Below are 23,840 nucleotides of genomic sequence, written 5' to 3' on the forward strand. Positions count from 1 at the left end.
GGGTACACTCGCTTGCTAGAGATCACAGCGTGTAAAGTACCCTTAAGAACTGCACTATTAACTTCAGCACAGTGAGGAGTAAACAAAGCAGTCTATTCTGAAGTTCATCTGTTTGGAGACAAATCCCACACCATGCGGGAGCTGTGGACGGGGATCAAATAACTGACCGATGAGTGATTGGTGTCCCTGAACCTCAAGCCTGGCCTGGTGGTGTGCAATAACTGGTGAAATGTCATAGCAACTCTTGGCCTAGCCAGTTTGACGCACATCCCTTGCCTAGCGAATGTTCTGAATTTGGTGGTGCAGAGGTACCTGAAAAAGTACACAAGATGTCAGAGCTAGGATAAAGAGTTGACCACTAGTCACAATGTATATTGGAATGATGAAAAGCAGAACTGTTATGGGAATACTAGACTGGAAAATACAATGAACTATCTGAAAAAGTGAAAAACATGAAAAGGGAATATGCATAACTGCTATGAATATTAGGAATATAAGAGATGTTTAGCCATTGTATTGATCAATACCAAAAAGCCCCAAACCAACGCCAGGTTAATCTCTATTTTTGGGATCCCTAGTCTATATGTAACCTCACCTGCAGTTAAAAAACTTGCTCTGTATGGGAAGCAAAGGACCAAGCTATATATGTAAAGTGAAACAAATGGCTGTGGGTCGGGCAGGGTTCTCAGACAAAAAGTGCATACTAACTAAAGAATGTGCGTCTGGAACACCAATGGTGTGAACATGGTGCAAGACTCAAAAATATATAACTATACAATAGGATAAAGAGTTGCACACCAGTCACAATGTATAGGGGAATAATGAAAAGCAAAACTGCTAACTGCTACTAGACCATGTTCACACCATTGGTGTTCCAGACGCACATTCTTTAGTTAGTATGCACTTTTTGTCTGAGAACCCTGCCCCACCCATAGCCATTCGTTTCACTTCACATATATAGCTTGGTCCTTTGCTTCCCATATAGAGCAAGTTTTTTTAACTGCAGGTGAGGTTACATATAGGCTAGGGACCCCGAAAATAGAGATTACCTTGGCGTTTGGTTTTGGGGCTCTTTTGCATTGATCCATACAATGGCTAATCATCTCTCATTGCTATTATTCATATTAGTTATGCACATGTCATTTTCATGTTTTTCACTTTTTTCAGATAGTTCATTGTATTTTTCAGTCTAGTATTCCCATAGCAGTTTTGCTTTTCATCATTCTCCTATACATTGTGACTAGTGTGCAACTCTTTATCCTATTGTATTGTCCGTATTTTTTGGCTGACTAAAGAAGTATGCCATCTGTACCCAACAATTTTTATACTCCATTGCAGTTTGTTCGTTCTATTTGCCATTCCCAGTGTTTCGAGGACCACCCCAAATAAAACCCCCCCACAAAAATAGTGTTGGCTACCTCTTCATCCACTTCTTCCATCCACTCCGCCACGTCCACTTCCTTCTCAATCTCCTTCTCCACATGGACTTCTGCCCCCTGGTTCAAGATTTTTATTTTATTTTTTTATTTTATTTATTTATTTTTTTAATCTAAGTTATTTTAAGTCTTTTCTCTATCGATATTTGTTTGTTGGGCAATGTCCTGCTCCTACCCCCATTTTGCAGCCCCCTAGCCCTTACCAAAGCATCGGTCGGATGTGTGGCTCCATCTAAAACTTGACACTTCTTTTCCAGGTGCAGCAAGTTGAAGCCGGTACTTTGTACTTTAGCTTTAATGCTCGCTCAGAGCATCAGATGGGTGATACGGCAGAATCCGTGGAAAGTTTGCCCGAGGAATTGCGTCAGTCAAAGAAAAAAGTATCCATGGCGAATGGTAAGATTGTTTTATGTGGTCAATTGAAGTAAAGCGGGACTCTGAATAGCCCCGGCTGAATGGAGCAGAGGTCAATTGGGCGCACTATTGCTCCATTCATTCTTATTGGGAGCGCCAGAGATTGCGGAGCGCAGTACTCAACTGATCTTTAGCGCTCTTATTAGAATGAATGAATAGGCAGTGCGCATGGCGGATCTCCCATCCATTCACCTGGTTCTCGGAATCTGTGTGGACCATGTTGGTCGGACTCACAGTGATCAGGAAGTTATCCCCTATCCTTTGAATAAGAGATAAATAGATTCATTTGTATAGCGTTATTAATTCATAGAATCATAGAATGGTAGAGTTGGAAGGGACCTCCAGGTCCATCGGGTCCAACCCCCTGCGAGTGCAGGCTTTCCTAAATCATTCCAGCTATATGTTTATCCAGTTTCCGCTTGAAGATTTCCATTGATGGAGAGCTCACCACCTCCCGTGGTCGCCTGTTCCACTCCCTGACTGCCCTCACTGTCTCCCGTGGTAGCCTGTTCCACTCCCTGACTGCCCTCACTGTCAGAAAGTTTTTCCTAATGTCTAATCTGAATCTCCTTCCTTTAAGTTTCATCCCATTGCTGCTTGTACTTCCTTGTGCTAATGAGAATAGGGTAGTTCCCTCTGCAATGTGGCTTCCTTTCAGATTTTTGTAGACCGCTATTAAGTCTCCTCTCAGCCTTCTCTTTTTCAAACTAAACATCCCTAGTTCTTTTAGCCATTCTTCATATGACGTGGTTTGCAGACCATCTACCATCTTGGTTGCTCTTCTCTGGACTTGCTCCAATATATTAATGTCTTTCTTGAATTGGGGCACCCAGAACTGTACACAGTATTCCAGGTGTGGTCTGACCAGGGCAGAGTATATGGAGATAATTACCTCTCTTGATATAGATTCAATGCTTGTCTTGATACATCCCAGAATTTTTTTTGTACCGTACATACATTGGCAACACTGTCCCCATTGGGACTCAATCAAAAATTCCCTATCTGTATGTCTTTGGAGTGTGGGAGGAATCCGGAGAACCCGGAGGAAACCCACACAAACACGGGGAGAACATACAAACTCCTTGTAGATGTTGTCCTTGGTGGGATTTGAACCCAGGACCTCAGTGCGACAAGATTGCAATGCTAACCACTGAGCCACCGTAGAGTGCTAACTACTGAGCCACCATGCCAACCCCAAAGTTTTATAACATATTTTGCCCTTCTTCCCTTAATCTCCTTTTTCTGTTTTCTCCTCTATTGTCTCATTACAATTAATACTAAAAAATACATAAAGAAATGTTCTCATTATGTCTAAGGAGCTCAGTTATCCCCCTTCACCCCTCATGTACTGTTCTGTGTCTGGCCATAAGACAACTGCCTGCAGCAGAAGCCTCCCACTTCTACCCTGTACGTAATAGGACAAAATATCACTAAGCCCTGCCCCTTGGCTAGGGGGTGGAGCTTGAGCCTGCCCCCAGCCAAAACTTTGAACTGGTCAGAAACCTCTTTTTTGTTCTTTCCTTTGAGGTATAGTGATGATCCCAATCATAAGAAGAAGCTAACTTCTCGTAGTTGGGTGTCAATAGAAATAGAGCTGAGAACCAATGGATTTAGTAAAAATGTACACTAAATATGTGATCTTCACATAATCCAAACAGTCCCTGGAAGCAAATATTAAAGCTTTCTATTAAATGCCAGCAAGCAGAGATCTTGAAAACTGAGTGATTGATACAACTCTATTAGAAGAGTGTTTCTTTTTTTTCACAATGAATAAGCTTTATTATTGCACAGTGTTTTGCTCTAAAGTCGCCGAGTCTCATGGCAGCATCAGACACTGTTCAGACCACAGTCTCTGACACTGCTCACTATAATTTCTGCTCGGGCATCGACCAGCTGTTTGCTCTTTAGTGATCGACTAGCAGGAGTTAATTTCTGTTAGCCCGCTGATTACTTTTTGGATCACATGTTGTGGGAGACCTATCACAGTTACTCCCCGCCTTTTTAAGATGGAGTGATTTGTCTTCCTATGCCGACTATAGCTTTCTGCTACACTGGTCCGTGTGCTGTTGGTTTCCAGTCTGGTGAATTACTGTGTCTCCTCCTGTCGTCTGGTTATTTCCTCCCAGCTTTGGTTTCCCTCTTTATCACTTTTTGTCTGATTACTCTGTATGAGCGTGTTGTGTGATAGATTTTGGTTTCCCCTGTTTGTCTATCACTGTTGGTGCAACACAATCCTGTCGGGGGCCACCCCTTGGGGCAAGGAAGAAGGGGGTACTAGATCAGGGCTGGTCAGGAGCAGGGATAGGAAGGCGGCCCAGACATCATCACCATCAAATGTATCTCTGAGATCAGGGATATCTAGGGCCCCCCTAGCCTGAGGGCCAGTTTAGGAGCCCCGGCCCCTGTTTGTCTATCACTGTTGGTGCTCACACAATCCTGTCGGGGCTACCCCTTGGGGTAAGGAAGGAGGGGGTACTAGATCAGGGCTGGTCAGAAGCAGGGATAGTTAGGCGGCCCAGACATCATCACCATCAAATGTATCTCTGAGATCAGGGATATCTAGGACCCCCCTAGCCTGAGGGCCAGTTTAGGAGCCCTGGTCCCCTGTTATCCCCTGCCACCCCTTGTGACATTTATTTGTCAACATTGGAATGCCCCCTTAATTTGCAGATTTATTTTTTTGTACTTGACTTGAATTATCTCTAGCTTTTTTTTTTTCATCCCTTTCCTTTTTTTCCCTTATTTTTCATCTTGCAGCCAAAAGTTAATGGATAGAGTTTAGAAGTTTGATAGCAACATTATTGAGCAGATGGCGCTGCTTCATTTCAGAATGACCCATGATTCTCCTGTGCATTTGGTTAATTGATATGTCATGTCAGCCGTTGTATAGGCAATTTATTGCGCTGTTAGCTTGGAGAAACTTGTGAAAGTCAAAACTTGCCATAGTTACTTAACACTCATTTACCTTTTATTTTTATTCCTTATTTAACATTTATATTTATGTTTTTGCTGTTTTTTTTTTGTTTTAAAAAATTAGACCATAAAAGAAGTCATGGTTTGTTTTTTTTGCAAACTAAAAACCTGATTAAATCTGCAAAGTCATTAATCAATACCGTCATCGTATGAAAAGTTGGGCAAAGAGAATTTTGTGTATTTTTTTTTTAATTATCAGAACAATTTATCTTTATTTGCTTCCAATTAAAAATGACTGTAATTATTTCTTCTAATCTGTCATTTAATGTTCTGCCACCAGAGGGCAGTGTGTCCCTGTGAATAGATCTCTACGGCGCGTTTCGCAGGAACTTGACTACGTAAGTTTTTTTTTTTTTTTTTTTTAGTCATTTTGATACAGACATGGAGAATGGACACTGCTGATCACAAAGACCCGAAAATAAAAGATCTCCACGTGTGTTCATGCAAAAGAGTACAGCTCCGTGTGAAATGATTTGTGCACGCAGTCAAGCTAGTTTTAGGAGATGATATTGAAAAGTAGAAGACTTTCCGAGTTCGTCTGCGGTGAAATTATTTTTTTAACCCTGTCATGTAGCGGGGGATTTATACGTAGCTTATTATTTTATTATTATTATTATTATTATTATTATTCTTTGCACTTGTTACAGTGATGACATTCATTCATTCCCATCCTCTATTATACCTATTTTCAGAAAAAGAGTTTAAAGCAGACGTGGTGAAGTCCTTGGGGAGTGACACTTTAATACCACCCTTCCTCAAAAGGGTTGAATCACATCTTTGATTAAAGGGGATGTCTGTTTTCTTTAAAAATTAGGCTAAGGTAAAATTTTAAAATAGAACAGTACTTGCCTGTTGAAGCTCCTGATACCCAAGCGCCACCTTTCCACTGCTTCTTGATAGTCTTTGTTATAGTGGCGATGTCCCACCTACAACATGTGACTGGGCTAACTGGTGATGCTCAGGCCAGTGATTGGTTGCAGAGGTCACCTGTTGTAGACTCAACTCAATGCCCAGCGTGGGGTGGCGCTGGAGTAGCATGCGCTTCAACAGGTAAGTATGATAATGCTTATTGTTTTTTTTTTTTTTTTTTAAAAGCTCCATTTTTTATGGAAATGGACAACCCCTTTAAATTTCTGAAAAGTGAAGTTTATTAGTAGGAGAGGAGTTGGGGACAAAATACCATGTCAGATGTATTGAACCTTAGTCCTGTATCTAATGTCATGGAGTTTGCAGGATGTACCCAAGTTTTTAGGATCATTGGGGCGCAAGGCTTGTTTGACAGTCCATGATGAGAAGTTACTGCCGGTGCCCATTATAGACTACCTGGCTGCCTGAACATGCCCGCGCACTGCATGGTTGGGGGCTCTCTATCTTCTGTGATAAATAACCTCACAAGTGGTCTAGAGTGGATATGAAAGATTGATGGAAAAGTGTGAGTTGAAGTTTTTGTGTTGCGAGGCTCAGGGAACGTAATACAGCACATCCAGCATAGTAAAAAGTGAAAGGCCAAGGCCCTGTTCACACCAGCATTGATAAAAGAAGGCACAAGGACACTGACGGCCTCTGATAGTGCACCTCATTATAAGAGAAGGGGGTCTAGGTTTTTCGGTGATGTGGTGAACTGAAATCCTGCCTTAAATACAAACGTGAACACTGCCTGAAGTGCTCATTTCAGATGGTGTTCGTGCAGGCGGAGAACCACACTGATCAGTGTCCATAGGTCAACAGGGGATCTCTAGCAAAGCACAGCCATAGCTAAATAATCTTACATGCACAATGAAAGAGTTAGTGATGTCACAGGAGTTCTGATCACTGCAGGTGATATCACAGGGGCTCTGATCACTGCAGGTGATGTCACAGGAGTTCTGATCACTGCAGGTGATATCACAGGGGCTCTGATCACTGCAGGTGATGTCACAGGAGCTCTGATCACTGCAGGTGATGTCACAGGAGCTCTGATCACTGCAGGTGATGTCACAGGAGCTCTGATCACTGCAGGTGATGTCACAGGAGCTCTGATCACTGCAGGTGATGTCACAGGAGCTCTGATCACTGCAGGTGATGTCACAGGAGCTCTGATCACTGCAGGTGATGTCACAGGAGCTCTGATCACTGCAGGTGATGTCACAGGAGCTCTGATCACTGCAGGTGATGTCACAGGAGCTCTGATCACTGCAGGTGATGTCACAGGAGCTCTGATCACTGCAGGTGATGATGTCACAGGAGCTCTGATCACTGCAGGTGATGTCACAGGGGGTCTGATAACTGCACCTTATAGTGATGTCACAGGAGCTCTGATAACTGCAGATTATAGTGATGTCACAGGGGTCTGATAACTGCAGATTATAGTGATGTCACAGGAGCTCTGATAACTGCAGATTATAGTGATGTCACAGGAGCTCTGATAACTGCAGATTATAGTGATGTCACAGGAGCTCTGATAACTGCAGATTATAGTGATGTCACAGGAGCTCTGATAACTGCAGATTATAGTGATGTCACAGGAGCTCTGATAACTGCAGATTATAGTGATGTCACAGGAGCTCTGATAACTGCAGATTATAGTGATGTCAAAGGGGTCTGATAACTGCAGATTATAGTGATGTCACAGGGGGTCTGAAAACTGCACCTTGTAGTGATGTCACAGGAGCTCTGATAACTGCAGATTATAGTCCTACTGTGGGGTTTTCCTCCTTGTGGCAGATTTTTCCGAGGGGGATGTGTAATGACAGTGGTGTTGCATACGTGTATATGTGAGTTTAGTGTTAGATCTCCTCCAGCAGATGCTTTATTATGAGATGTGTAGAATACGGGAACGTGACTCCTCATTACTGTGTGTCACTCATAAACTGTCACAACGCAACCTGTTCAGCTCTGGTTCCACCTGTTCCTGTCTTTACACCCCGTCCATCCTCATCACTTGCTCTTTTTTTCTTGCTCTTCTTTGCAGTATACAAGATTTTCCCTTAAAGTCTGCGAGTTTTTCAATGGTTAAAAGCGCTGCGCTTCTACAGTCCCAGGAAAGTGATTTCTGAAATCTCCTCATGCACATGGTGATTATTTTTCCCTTGTGGATTTGGATCATCAAAGCTTTTTTTCATACTCATTATCAATATAAAGAGTATCTGTACAGGTAAAGAACTTTTCCACTGCATAGATTGCATGTCAGGAGTATGATTGGAAATGCACCAAGACCCCACCGAGCACTACAACAAAGGTGCAAAAATGCGGCCACCACCACTGAGTTCTTATATACAGCATTCCAGAATACTGTATATAAGAGCCCAGGCCACTGTGTAAAACGTAAAAAAACACCGTTATAATACTCACCTAGGGGGTGGTCTGGTCTGATGGGTGTCACTGGTTTCGGTCCTTCATCTGTAACGATCTCCATACTCCATCCATGTCTTCTCCCACTGCCCTGTTTTATACCCCCTGCCCAAAGCCGGGGAGCTGGACACCTTCTGTTAGCAACAAATGTACCCTTGACAGTGCATCTACATTCCCGTGTTCTTTCCCAGACCTGTGCTCTACCTGAAAACTAAAATCTTAAAGGGCCAAGACCCACCATTTCACCCTGCATTGTTCTCCTTTTTTTCCCTTATCCATCTCAGTGGGGCATGGTCAAACACAAGCTTAAACTTCTTGCCCAGCAGGTTAATATCTTAAAGGGGTGGTCCACTACACAGCATTGTGGCCACACCTCGATGTAAAGCTCATAAAGAAGCTTTTCTCAAATACCCTGTGTAGCACATTCTACCTCTGAGCGGCGCTATTGTGGTCCGCACATCCCCATCACATGACCCCCAGGCTCCGTGATCTCTGAGATCTGGTGATGTAATTTCCAGTTGACCCAACATCACCGGGGCTGGCCCCATTCTCCCTGAGTGGCTGGGCTATGGGCGGAGTTTCACTGCTCGTCACAACCCAGCATGCACTGGAGAGAAGGAGAAAGCGCAGAGATGCTGGGCTGTGATGAGCGGGGAAACTCCACCCACAGCCCAGCCACTCAAGAAAACTGGGGCCGGCCTTGGTGATGTCGGGGCAACTGGACGTTGACGTGACATCACCAGATCTCAGAGATCACAGAGCCCAGGGGTAACCTAATGCGAATGAGCGTACCAATATAGCGCCGCTTAAAAACACATGACTACACAAGGTATTTGAGAAAAGCCTTCTTTATGAGCTTTACATCAATGTGGCCACTAAGCTGTGTAGTGGACCACTCCTTTAAGGCTTCCAGTGCCGACTTGATGTCTGAACCCTCTTTTTCTATAATCGAGTAGTTTCGGTCACAGAAGGACAACTTCCTACGCAGATGACAGGTTGCTCCTCCTCATTTATCTTCTGTGACATGACCGCACCCAACCCAACATCTGATACATACGTCTGGAGTATGAACTCTTTTGTGAAGTCGAACACTTCTAGCACTACTTTAGCTCCTGAAATGCCCCCTCAGCCTCTGGTGACCACTTAGTCATGGCTGACTTTGTACCCTTCTGGAGGTTCATCAAAGGGGCATCTTTCAGGTCCAAAGTTCTAATTTTGATTTTCTTAAGCCATTCAGAGGTGTATTTGCTGGATCGTTGTCCTGCTACATAACCTAAGTGCAGATCAGCTTGAGGTCACAAACAGATGGCCGGACAATCTCTTTAAGGGTTTTTTTGGTAGACCGCAGAATTCATGATTCCATTTACCACAGCAAGTCTTCCAGGTCCTGAAGCAGCAAAACAGCCCGAGACCATCATACTACCACCACCATATTTTACTGTTGGTATGATGTACCTTTTCTGAAATGCTGTGTTACTTCTTCAACAGATGTAATGGGACAAACACCTTCCAAAAAGTTAAACTTTTCTCTCGTCAGTCCACAGAGTATTCTTCCAAAATTCTTGGGAACCATCAAGATGTTTTACGGGAAAACTGAGATGAGCCTTTATGTTCTTTTTGCTCAGCAGTGTTTTTTGTCTTGGAACTCTGCCATGCAGGCCATATTTGCCCAGTCTCTTTCTTATGATGGAGTCATGATCACTGTCCTTACCTGAAGCAGGTGAGGCCTGCAATTCTTTGGATATTGTTGTGTGGTCTTTTGGGACCTCTTTGATGAGTCGTGGCTGTGCTTTTAAAGTAATTTTGGTCGGCCGGCCACTCTTGGGAAGGTTCACCACTGTTCCATGTTTTTGCCATTGTGGATAATGGCTCTCACTGTGGTTTGCTGGAGTCCCAAAGCTTTATAAATGGCTTCATAACCTTTTCCAGACTGATAGATCTCAATTACTTTGTTTCTCATTTATTCCTGAATTTCTTTGGATTGCGGCATACTGTCTAGCTTTTGGGGATCTTTTGGTCTACTTCACTTTGTCAGGCAGGTCCTATTTAAGTGATTTCTTGATTGAGAACAGGTATGGTAGTAATCAGACCTGGGTGTGGCTGGGAAAATTGTACTCAACTCAGCTTCCCAAAGATGTGATAAACCACAGTTAATTTATTTATTTTTTTAAAGGGTGGGGCAATCACTTTTTCACACAGAGCCCTGTAGGTTGGGATTTCTTTTTCCCTTAATAATAAAGACCTTCATTGATAAACTGCATTTTGTGTTTACTTGTGTTATCTTTTTCTAATATTTAAATTTGTTTGCTGATCTGAAACATTTAAGTGTGACAAACATGCAAAAGAATAAGAAATCAGCAAGTGGGACTTCTAAACATAGCTGACTGAGAACTTCAGAGCTTCCCTGGATTCGCGGGGGGGTGCTACAAGAAGATGAATTTGCCTCTGTTTATCAATTTTTAATCAACTAAAAAAAAAAAGATTGTACCTTTGGACAGGCCCTTTAAGAACTTATTGCATGTATTTGTTATTTTGATTTAGTTAGTATGCAGTTAGCTCCAAAGACCCATGATTGAAACTACCACATGTTTTACATTTACCCCTATGGCTTGCATTTGGAGTAACTTTTGCTATAAAGATATTTATATGATATTTTATATTAGTGGTGTTAAGGAAAGATGTTACTTAATCTATGAGTGCACACTACTCTTGACCTCATAATGCAAACAATAAAATGTTTGATGTTCCTAATGGTGCATTTAAGTATATCATTATCGGCCGTTTTGCAGCTTAAGAATATATATTTTTTTTTTTCACCCGAGGAATGGGCACTTTGCTCATTTGTTGGGTAATCACCGGAAATTTTATACTGCCAGATAATTGGGGGCAAGCATTCCTACGATTGTTTGTCTTCCAACTATCTACTACTGTAAGGGGTACTTTGCACACTACGACATCGCAGCTGCGATGTCGGTGGGGTCAAATCGAAATTGGCGCACTGTCGATATTGGAGTGTGTAAATCGTTTTTCATACGATTAACGAGCGCAAAAGCGTTGAAATCGTATGATCGGTGTAGCGTCGGTCATTTCCATAATTACGGAAGGACCGATGTTACGATGTTGTTCCTCACTCCTGCGGCAGCACACATCGCTGTGTGTGAAGCCACAGGAGCGAGAAACATCTCCTACCTGCGGCTCACACCGGCTATGCGGAAGGAAGGAGGTGGGCGGGATGTGTACGTCCCGCTCATCTCCGCCCCTCCGCTTCTATTGGCCGCCTGCCGTGTGACGTCACTGTGACGCCGCACGACCCGCCCCCTTAGGAAGGAGGCAGTTCGCCGGCCAGAGGGACGTCGCAGGGCAGGTGAGTGCATGTGAAGCTGCCGTAGCGATAATGTTCGCTACGGCAGCTATCACAAGATATCGCAGCTGCAACGGGGGCGGGGACTATCGTGCTCGGCATCGCAAGCATCGGCTTGCGATATCGTAGTGTGCAAAGTGCCCCTAAGTGTAATATAAATATAGATCTGAACTGAATCACAGGTCTGATCCTAATATCATCCAGATCAAATAGCCACAGATTTAGTCATTGCTTACTGATAGGATTCACATCATTTATGGTAAATATTCTGATTATTAACACAATTCGTTACAGTGCAGTTTAACACTGGAGTTAAAGAGGACCAACCACCAGGATTTTCCTATATAAGCTAAAGCCAGTGCTATACTGGCACTATCATACTGATTCTATACATACCTTTACTTGTGAGATTGGATGTATACTTTCTGAAATACAGGCAAGTAAAGTTTGTGAAATGCACTGTTATTTAATTGATAGCAGGTACAGAATATCTAATAGGTGGGTCAGGTTTTGCTAGATATTCTCAACCCTGTCTGTCCTTCCTCCACTTGTCTCTGTTATTACGGGGGGAGGAGGGAATTAGGTAGGACAGGGGGAGGAAGGACAGACTGGGGTGAGAATAACTAGCTAAACCCGACCCACCTATTAGATATTCGATAGCTGCTATCAATCAAAACTAAAGGTATGTATAGAATCAGTATGATAGTGCCAGTATAGCACTGACTTTAGTTTATATTTGAAAATCCTGGTGGTTGGTCCTCTTTAACCCCTTAACGACGGGCCATTACGTTATGTCTTAAGCCACCATAATGGCAGTGGTGATCCATGCACATGTCTGCTGATTAGTACAGCAGACATGTGAGCCTCGCAGGCACAGGTGGATCCGTGATCCACCCGTGCCTGGTAACCCCTTAAATCACGCTGTCAAAATGTGACAGCGTGATTTAAATGGCTGTTGCGGTAAATATTCAGTCACCTGTCTCCATCGGCGGCGCCATGATGTGATCACTGTGAGCCGATGGTTGCCATGGTAGCACAGTGTCATGTGATGACTCCTGCAGCTCACATGACTCACTTCCTGTTTCAAATGGCCAAGTGCTGCCTGTAACAGGTGAGTATTTCTGGTGATCACAGCTGTGTAGCTGTGATCAACAGAAATGAAGGAGCGATCAGACTGCTGATCCTTATAGTCCCTTAGGGGGACTAGTAAAATAAAAAAAGTTTTAAAAAAAACTAAAAGTTCAAATCACCCCCTTTTGCCTCATTGAAAATTAAAGGGTTAAAAAAATTAAAAATATACACAGATTTGATATCGCCGCGTTCAGAAATTCCTGATCTATCAAAATATAAAATCAATTAATCTGATCCATAAACGGCGTAGCGGCAAAAAAATTCCAAACGTCAAAATAACGTTTTTTGGTCACCGCAAATTTTACGCAAAATGGATTAACAAGGCGATCTAAAGGTAGCATCTGCGCAAAAATTGTAATATTAAAAAAGTCAGCTTGAGACGCAATAATAAGCCATCACTGAGGCCCAGTTCCCGAAAAATAAAAATGGTACGGGTCGTGGAAAATGGCGCAAAAAGTGAGCCACTTTTTTGGGACAAACTTCCAATTTTTTTTAACCCCTTAGATAAAAGTAAACCTATATATGTTTGGTGTCTACAAACTCGTACTGACCTGAGGCATCACATAGATATATCAGTTTTACCATAAAGTGAACATAGTGAATACAATATCCCAAAAACAATCATGCAATCACACTTTTTTTTTGCTATTTTTCCGCACTTGGAATTTTTTTGGCTGTTTTTCAGTACACTATATGGTAAAACTAATGGTTTCATTTCAAAGTACAACTCGTCCCACAAAAAATAAGCCAAAAGTAAAGCAAAATTGACGGAAAAATAAAAAAAGTTACGTCTCTCGGAAGAAAGGGGGCAAAAACCAGAAAAATGGAAAATCGTCCAGGGGTTAAAGTTGCCATTGAACTGCGGTCGGCAGTCGCTAGGAGAAATAAGGTTATGACAACACAAACCCAGCTCTGCTGCATCTGTCATCACCTTTCAGTGATCACCGAGATTGATCTCGGATGCAGGAATCCCCTAATATCTGCCATCCTTTCCTTTTTTTTTTTTGCAATCTTCCCTCTGTCTTATGGATGATCTCCTTGGCTCTGAACCATCCAAGCTTTTATATTTCAAAAGCCAAATGTTATTAGAGATGATATGGCCATATTGAGGTCTTTTTAAGATTGATCATAAAATTCCTATAAATGGGCTTTATGAGGCTTGTAATCCCTCTGATGCAGATATTATGACCTCCTTAAAGCTAAAGCCAACTTTCTCATGCCAATTTTTTTTCTTCGTAACCAAAAAAAAAGTAATTAAATGTAGTGGATGGTTGTGTTACTTGTGTAGATATCCTTAGAAAATACTGACGTGTTATACCTGATCTCGAAGGTGGACTTGTATCCTTTAAAAGGTCTCTTAGAGGGTCAGCAGAAATAAGTCCCACATCCCTGGCTTAAAGGGAACCTGTCATCAGAAATTTCGCCCAAAAGCTAAAAGATTCCCCCTCTGCAGCTCCTGGGCTGCATTCTAGGAAGGTCCCTGTTATTATTGTGCCCCATGTGAGACCAAAATAAAGCCTTTATAAAGTTCTACCTTTTTGTATGCAGCTTCTGTAAATGTGTCACGGGGGCGGGCTCTCTGCCGTCCGTTATTCTGCCTCCTGGTCCTGTATGCCTTCCCCCATCGCTCCTTCCATATCTGATGCACCGCCCACTGCTCCAGCCATCCCCGCGCATGCCCAGTGCCAGTCTCACAGGACTGAGCAGTGTGACCGCTGGTGACGTGTGCGCAGGCAAGTGATTATGGACGGGACTGTGACTGTTATCAGCAACTACCCGCCCATAATCTCGTGAGCGCGCAAACCTCTCCAGCATTCACACTGAGCTCAGTGTAGATGCTAGACTGTATGGGCTGCTTCCAGGGATGACGTCCCTTTGTCATGTGATAGTATTTTGAACACGCCCCTATCACATGACAAAGGGACGTCATCCCTGGAAGCAGCCCATACAGTCTAGCATCTACACTGAGCTCAGTGTGACCGCTGGTGAGGTTTGCACGCTCACGAGATTATGGGCGGGTACTTGCTGATAACAGTCACAGTCCCGCCCATAATCACTTGTCTGCACACACGTCACCAGCGGTCACACTGCTCAGTCCCGTGAGACTGGCACTGGGCATGCGCGGGGATGGCTGGAGCAGTGGGCGGTGCATCAGATATGGAAAGGAGCGATGGGGGCGGCATACAGGACCAGGAGGCAGAATAACGGACGGCAGAGAGCCCGCCCCCGTGACACATTTACAGAAGCTGCATACAAAAAGGTAGAACTTTATAAAGGCTTTATTTTGGTCTCACATGGGGCACAATAATAACAGGGACCTTCCTAGAATGCAGCCCAGGAGCTGCAGAGGGGGAAGCTTTTAGCTTTTGGGCGAAATTTCTGATGACAGGTTCCCTTTAAGACTTTTTCTATTTTTATTTTTATTTTTTTAGAATTTAAGGCTATATACAGTATGTATAGCACAACATATAGTTAAAGGGGTAGTCCACTACTCAGCATTAGTGGCCACATCGATGTCAAGCTCTTAAAGAAGGCTTTTCTCAAATACCTTTTGTAGTCAATTCTGCCTCTGTGCAGCGCTATTGCAGTCCGCTCATCCCCATCACATGACCCCCCTGTCTCCATGACCTCTGAGATCCGGTGATGTCATGTCAACTTCCAGTTGGGCTGTGATGTTGGGCTGTGATGAGACATCACCGGGGCCGGCCCCATTCTCCGTGAGTGACTGGGCTGTGGGCGACGTTTCACCGCTTGTCACAGCGCAGCATCTCGCTCGCTCTCTCCTTCAGTACAGAGCGCCGGAAGCAGGAGCGATGCTGGGCTGTGATGCTGGGCTGTGATGCTGGGCTGGGATGCTGGGCTGGGATGCTGGGCTGGGATGCTGGGCTGTGATGCTGGGCTGTGATGAGACATCACCGGGGCCGGCCTCATTCTCCGTGAGTGACTGGGCTGTGGGCGACGTTTCACCGCTTGTCACAGCCCAGTATCTCGCTCGCTCTCTCCTTCAGTACAGAGCACCGCAAGCAGGAGTGATGTTGGGCTGTGATGAGACATCACCGGGGCCGGCCCCATTCTCCGTGAGTGACTGGGCTGTGGGCGGAGTTTCGCTGCTTGTCACAGCCCAGCGTCACAGCACAGCATCACTCCTGCTTGAGGCGCTCTGCACCGAAGGAGAGAGTACGCAAGATGCTGGGCTGTGACGAGTGGTGAACCTCCGCCCACAGCCAGTCACTCAGGAAGACTGGGTCCGCCTCGGTGATGTCGGGTCAATTGGAAGTTGACATTACATCACCGGATCTCAGAGGTTATGGGTCACGTGATGGGGATGATCGGACCACAATAGCACCGCTTACAGGCAGAGTTGACTACCCAAGGTATTTGAGGAAAGCCTTCTTTATGAGCTTTACATTGATGTGTGGCCACTAATGCTGAGTAGTCAGCCACCCTTTTAAGATCTCCACAATCTAACCACCTGGTACAGAGGACTGTAAAACCTTTTTTTCCCCATTTCCCTTTCATTATCCTCTAACTGAACCCCAAAACCCTTGGGACCTCATTCCAGGTTTTTGCCAACCATTAAAGGGAATCTGTCACCAAGCTTTTGCTATGTAAACTGAGAGCAACATGATGTAAGGGCAGAGACCCTGATTCCAGCAATGTGTTACTTTCTAAGCTGTTTTAATGCAATCACTATGGAGATTACAGGGCAACTAGTCTCGTGCCTCCTACTCCAGCCATGCTCCCAGTACTGATTAGCAGCTCTCTGTAACTTTACAATGTACACCGAAAGCTGAGGTCTGGGTGGGGATATACACAGCTCAACAACTGGATCTGCTAGATCTTCAGAAGAGAAAACTGTGATTCTATCATAAATTCTTCAGCCAGTAAAATAAGTTATACATTGCTTTCATCGGGGTCTTTGTTACTACCTCATGGGGAGGTCAGATTACATAGCAAAAACTTGCCTACAGATTCCCTTTAAGATAGACAGTGTGGACAACCAAAAATGGGTGACCTCTCTGGGACAGTATAGAAATATGTTTTGTGACACTTAAGCAAAGACTAAAACTAGAAATTAATGTTTAAATTAAAATAGAAGTTGCCCTCACTGTTTTATTCTGAAATGTGGAGAATAAACTGTGGAAGAAACAAGCGCAGAAATAGGGTCTTATCTGATGGATGAGGGAATACACATGTAAAGACAGGCACTCACCTGTTTCAGTTGTGACAGGCACAACTCCTATGCAAGCATATAGGCAGATTATGCAGCAGTGGTCAGCAGCAGCCCCGATGCAGAAATAGTAGATAACAGGATGGCTGAGAGAGAACCGGGTTAAATGCTGCGCTAGAAAACCACAATTCCGATGGATAAAGTGAAATCCTTTCCTTTATTGGCACAAGTCTACGCGTTTCGAAGGCATACCGCCTTCTTCATCAGGACAAAACAGTACAAGAAAAGAACAGCATGACATGTGCTGCTGCACGGCGTGAGATATAAAGCATTGAAAAAAATGAGTAACCATGTCATCAGGAATGATGTCAGAGAGCCAGTGACTCATTGCCACGTGGAGCTCTTAGAGAGGAAATGGAAAAAGAGAAAAAAAAAAAAAAAAAAGAGGAGAGAGAAAGAGAAAAAAAAGTTTATGGTTGTGATTAGAGATAGGGTGTAACCAGTTGCACTTGCTGGAGTGCTGGATATATAAACCAGTTTGATTTAAAAAAAAAAAACAGTGACACTGAAAGATTGATGTGAACAATCGTGAAAAAAATATATATATATGTGTATATAAAAAACCTTTTTTTTCTCTGTGAAAAAATATAAATGTAATTGAATATGCAAATAAAATGATATAAAAAGATATATATCTATTTGATTATATGTGTATGCATATACCTATATGAAAAATCTCTTTATTTACATATATATAACATGTGTATATATAAAAATGCAAATATAAAAAAATATATATAAAAAAAAAACAAAAAAAAAAAAAAACATGGGGATAAAATGTGTATGGGTGTATAAAAATTGCTAAAGGATTAAAAAAATTAAAGAATTCATATGGACTGGTATATGAAAAAAGTGTATATAGAAAAATTTTTTATAATATTCGTGTTCTCATCCAACAATTATAAAGAATAATGACCAATAAAAGGCCAAAGAGAAAATTTTTTTTTTTTTTTTGTTTCATTGGAAGTGTAGGGCAAAGTGTATTTAAAGAAGCAGAGTCGCTGCGATAGAAAATATGTGAGACAGGGGTGAAAAGAGTTCAAGCCAGATCGTGAGAAAAAAATGTACTGAGCATGCGTGAGCAGGCACCGCTCACTATTATCTGAACCCACTGCCAGAGGTGATGCAAGGACAAAGCGAGGGAAAAAATCAAAATAAAAAGCGCATGCGTGAATGAAGGAGATAGTCGGAATGAGAAATTAGGGTGAATAAATCTGAAAGATCAGAAAAAACAATTTGAAACAACTATATATAACAGATAAATTAGTGTAAATGATTGTATACTAGCGAAAAAAGAAGAAGCATGATGCAAGAAAGAAATAAGAGGCAACTGTGTGCGCTCCCAAAAGAAAAAACAATAAAGAGAGAAAATATATATGTGTATATATATGCCTTATGGTCGCGATACTCAATTAGAATTATGCACAAACCAAACAGAGAAAAGCACATGTACATTAAAAAGGAGGGGCAATTAGCGGATGAAAGGACATACCACCAAATCTAAAGGCATATGTCCATGTACAACACACATATTGAAAAAAGAGTCTGTTTGGAACATAAAAATTAGGAGTTATAATCATGGTGCAGTTTATATGCAAGCTGATTAAAAGAAATATGAAATTGAAAGGATAAAACGATATACTGATAAAAATATGAATATATATATATATATAAAAATGCTATAAAAATGAAATATTGCCTATAAAAATAAGCTGCATGCTGATATTTGAAAACAATGGTAATTATCAAAGGATTTAATTAACAATTAATAAAAATATATATATTGAAGAGATATTAATAAAAGAAATTTATAAAAATTAATAAAAATTAATAAAAAAGATCCATAAGTTCATTAAGGCCATGGGGTTTTAGAGTACCAAGCTTATGTATCCAGTACGTTTCCTTTTTGCTCAACAATTCCATTCTATTTAACGTATCTGCTGGAATTTGTTCAATAGGAGTAATTTTAAAAGACATTGTTTTATCATGGAATAAGGCACAATGCCTTGACAAACCATGCAGCATGAAGCCTATTTTGACATTATGTCTGTGAGAATTTAACCTGCAATGTAGAGGCTGGCAAGTCCTCCCAACATATTGCTTACCACAGATACAGTCTATCAAATAAATCACAAAATTAGACTGGCAGGTTAAATGGTCCTTAATGGGAAAGTCCTCAGTTCCCCTGAATGAACAGAAAGATGTCCTGTTGTGGTGGATGCTCTTGCAGCATAGGCAATTCCTAGTGTTGCATTTAAAGGACCCCAATGGAAAAGTATTGGTTTTGGTATTCTGTGCCTTTTTTAATCTACTAGGTGCTATGATGTTCTTGATGGTAGGGGCTCTCCTGAATGTGACCCCAGGACGGGCAGGTAGAACCTTTCCAAGGATAGGGTCATTCAACAATATATTCCAATGTCTGCAAAAAATTCTTTTGATATCAAAATTGTCACTACTAAATGTGGTGATGAAATTGAAGGCTAGTGAGCTATCTGGTTGGACACAGTTATCTGGTGTTTTGCCTGGTAAGAGGGATTTCCTCGAAACGAGAAGATCCTCCTGCTCAAGCAATATGGTGGTATTATAAGCTTTTTTTAGTAAATGATTGGGATATTTCTTTTCAAGGAAACGATTTTTAAGAGTGTCAACCTGAGCTTTGAAATCTGACTCCAAGGTGCAATTCCTCCTTATCCTTTTGTACTGGTTTAGGGGTATGTTTTCTAACCATTTGTTGTAATGCTCACTGCCAAAGTCGATGTAACTATTGGCATCGACCTGCTTGAAAAAGGTCTTAGTGCATATTTTACCATCATGATGGTAGATGGTTAGGTCCAAAAAATTGATCGCATTCTCATGAAAGACAGGTGCAAACTCCAAGCCCCATAGGTTATTTTTCAAAGAGCCCAAAAAAGAATTGATATCACTGAGCTCATTGTCCCATATAAGGAATAGGTCATCAATGAATCTTTTGTAGACCACTATGCCCTTGGTGTGATACCCGTTTTGTATATGGAGGTATTCAAAAAGCCCCATAAAGAGGTTTGCGTAGGAGCAAGCTGCCTTTGACCCCATCGCTGTACCAATTCTCTGGTGGTATAGGTGTTCAGAGAAAATGAAATAATTATTTCTCAATATGAAACCCATGGCCTCAATGAGGAAATCTTTTTGCACATCTGGGATTCTGTCATCATTCTGTAGGAAATGCGCACAACTGAAAAGACCCAAATCATGATCAATATTGGAATATAAAGAAGCTACATCTATAGTGACAAAAAGATAAGAGCGTTTCCAAGGGATATCTTTAATAATGCTTATAAGATGTGAGGAGTCCCTGATATGACTACTGAGCTTCAAGACTTGCGGTTGCAATAGTTGGTCGACATATGCCGCTAAATTGGCTGTTAATGAATTGATACCTGATATTATGGGTCGTCCTGGGGGAATGTCTGAATTTTTATGTAGTTTAGGCAAATGATAAAAAAATGCTATATTATGATGTTCAGTCTGCAGGAACTTTTTTTCAGATGTATTAAATAAATTATTATCAATGGCCTTCTGTATCAGGTTTTTATATGCTGATACAGCATGTTCATAATCAACCCATTCCACTATATGGTAATAGGTGCGATCAGATAATATTCTTAGTGCTTCCTTGACATAGTCGTCCCTATCTTGGACGACTATGCCACCACCCTTGTCGGCGGATCTAATGACAATATCCCTATTATGCTTCAAATTCTTGAGTGCTAATCTCTCCCTTTTACTAAGGTTGTGTTGTAACGTTTTATTAGTGCTCATGAATTTCTTGAGATCCGTTAAAATCAAGTCGCTGAAAGTTTTGACATGATGCCCTTTGCTGCCAATAGGGTAAAACCTAGATCTAGGTCTTACATTGGCATGAAGAAAAGGTGGATCTATTTGTGTAGTGGAGGCAACAGTGTTGGGAACCGACGTGGTGTCACCGTTTAAAAGGAAATGTCTTTTCAATGTTAATTTCCTAATGTAATTTTGCACATCCAAAAAAACGTCAAAGTCCTTCGATCTTTGAGAGGGACAAAAGGAAAGACCCTTATGCAGTACAGAGATTTCCCAAGCATCTAGACAATAACTAGAGAGATTGAAGATGTTACTGATAGTTTTTACAGGATTTGGTTTTAAATGAGCCTGATCTCTTTTTTGCTGGAGCCGGCGTCCTGCTCGGACTCCTCTAGTGCGTTTTTTCTTTTTTTCGTCATGGATTTTGGGATGAGAAAATCCGTTATTAGGCTCTCCTTGTTGGCCCTGGCAGGAGGTAAAAAAGGAACCAGCGGAGAGGCTTTAGAGGTGTTATCAATGGTCACAATATTACTAGTAGAGGGATTGTGCGACAAGGGGGTGGTGACATTCTGTAAACTTGATGTTACTAGCACCTCAGGAGATGGTGGTAAATCATCATGGATAGAAAGATTTAGTAAATCAATAAAGTCATCACTATGTGTGTCAGAAGGGTTCACCCTTGGTGTACTAGTTTGATGTGCAATGTGCTAGTACATCAAGGGTGAACGCACTAGAGGAGTCCGAGCAGGACGCCGGCTCCAGCAAAAAAGAGATCAGGCTCATTTAAAACCAAATCCTGTAAAAACTATCAGTAACATCTTCAATCTCTCTAGTTATTGTCTAGATGCTTGGGAAATCTCTGTACTGCATAAGGGTCTTTCCTTTTGTCCCTCTCAAAGATCGAAGGACTTTGACGTTTTTTTGGATGTGCAAAATTACATTAGGAAATTAACATTGAAAAGACATTTCCTTTTAAACGGTGACACCACGTCGGTTCCCAACACTGTTGCCTCCACTACACAAATAGATCCACCTTTTCTTCATGCCAATGTAAGACCTAGATCTAGGTTTTACCCTATTGGCAGCAAAGGGCATCATGTCAAAACTTTCAGCGACTTGATTTTAACGGATCTCAAGAAATTCATGAGCACTAATAAAACGTTACAACACAACCTTAGTAAAAGGGAGAGATTAGCACTCAAGAATTTGAAGCATAATAGGGATATTGTCATTAGATCCGCCGACAAGGGTGGTGGCATAGTCGTCCAAGATAGGGACGACTATGTCAAGGAAGCACTAAGAATATTATCTGATCGCACCTATTACCATATAGTGGAATGGGTTGATTATGAACATGCTGTATCAGCATATAAAAACCTGATACAGAAGGCCATTGATAATAATTTATTTAATACATCTGAAAAAAAGTTCCTGCAGACTGAACATCATAATATAGCATTTTTTTATCATTTGCCTAAACTACATAAAAATTCAGACATTCCCCCAGGACGACCCATAATATCAGGTATCAATTCATTAACAGCCAATTTAGCGGCATATGTCGACCAACTATTGCAACCGCAAGTCTTGAAGCTCAGTAGTCATATCAGGGACTCCTCACATCTTATAAGCATTATTAAAGATATCCCTTGGAAACGCTCTTATCTTTTTGTCACTATAGATGTAGCTTCTTTATATTCCAATATTGATCATGATTTGGGTCTTTTCAGTTGTGCGCATTTCCTACAGAATGATGACAGAATCCCAGATGTGCAAAAAGATTTCCTCATTGAGGCCATGGGTTTCATATTGAGAAATAATTATTTCATTTTCTCTGAACACCTATACCACCAGAGAATTGGTACAGCGATGGGGTCAAAGGCAGCTTGCTCCTACGCAAACCTCTTTATGGGGCTTTTTGAATACCTCCATATACAAAACGGGTATCACACCAAGGGCATAGTGGTCTACAAAAGATTCATTGATGACCTATTCCTTATATGGGACAATGAGCTCAGTGATATCAATTCTTTTTTGGGCTCTTTGAAAAATAACCTATGGGGCTTGGAGTTTGCACCTGTCTTTCATGAGAATGCGATCAATTTTTTGGACCTAACCATCTACCATCATGATGGTAAAATATGCACTAAGACCTTTTTCAAGCAGGTCGATGCCAATAGTTACATCGACTTTGGCAGTGAGCATTACAACAAATGGTTAGAAAACATACCCCTAAACCAGTACAAAAGGATAAGGAGGAATTGCACCTTGGAGTCAGATTTCAAAGCTCAGGTTGACACTCTTAAAAATCGTTTCCTTGAAAAGAAATATCCCAATCATTTACTAAAAAAAGCTTATAATACCACCATATTGCTTGAGCAGGAGGATCTTCTCGTTTCGAGGAAATCCCTCTTACCAGGCAAAACACCAGATAACTGTGTCCAACCAGATAGCTCACTAGCCTTCAATTTCATCACCACATTTAGTAGTGACAATTTTGATATCAAAAGAATTTTTTGCAGACATTGGAATATATTGTTGAATGACCCTATCCTTGGAAAGGTTCTACCTGCCCGTCCTGGGGTCACATTCAGGAGAGCCCCTACCATCAAGAACATCATAGCACCTAGTAGATTAAAAAAGGCACAGAATACCAAAACCAATACTTTTCCATTGGGGTCCTTTAAATGCAACACTAGGAATTGCCTATGCTGCAAGAGCATCCACCACAACAGGACATCTTTCTGTTCATTCAGGGGAACTGAGGACTTTCCCATTAAGGACCATTTAACCTGCCAGTCTAATTTTGTGATTTATTTGATAGACTGTATCTGTGGTAAGCAATATGTTGGGAGGACTTGCCAGCCTCTACATTGCAGGTTAAATTCTCACAGACATAATGTCAAAATAGGCTTCATGCTGCATGGTTTGTCAAGGCATTGTGCCTTATTCCATGATAAAACAATGTCTTTTAAAATTACTCCTATTGAACAAATTCCAGCAGATACGTTAAATAGAATGGAATTGTTGAGCAAAAAGGAAACGTACTGGATACATAAGCTTGGTACTCTAAAACCCCATGGCCTTAATGAACTTATGGATCTTTTTTATTAATTTTTATTAATTTTTATAAATTTCTTTTATTAAT

The 23,840-nt window shown here is 41.7% G+C and overlaps 1 protein-coding gene across 1 annotated transcript in view; it reads left to right on the plus strand.

The window, feature by feature from the left end:
• Positions 1-23,840, plus strand: part of NPHP4 (nephrocystin 4) — a 355,418-nt gene that overhangs the window by 147,166 nt on the left and 184,412 nt on the right. The window contains exon 11 of the mRNA XM_075328429.1: positions 1,694-1,832. Within this exon, the coding sequence (XP_075184544.1) occupies positions 1,694-1,832 (139 nt within the window). The remainder of the gene's footprint in view (positions 1-1,693; positions 1,833-23,840) is intronic.

Source organism: Anomaloglossus baeobatrachus, chromosome 11 (assembly GCF_048569485.1).
Source record: "Anomaloglossus baeobatrachus isolate aAnoBae1 chromosome 11, aAnoBae1.hap1, whole genome shotgun sequence".
NCBI lineage: Eukaryota > Metazoa > Chordata > Amphibia > Anura > Aromobatidae > Anomaloglossus > Anomaloglossus baeobatrachus.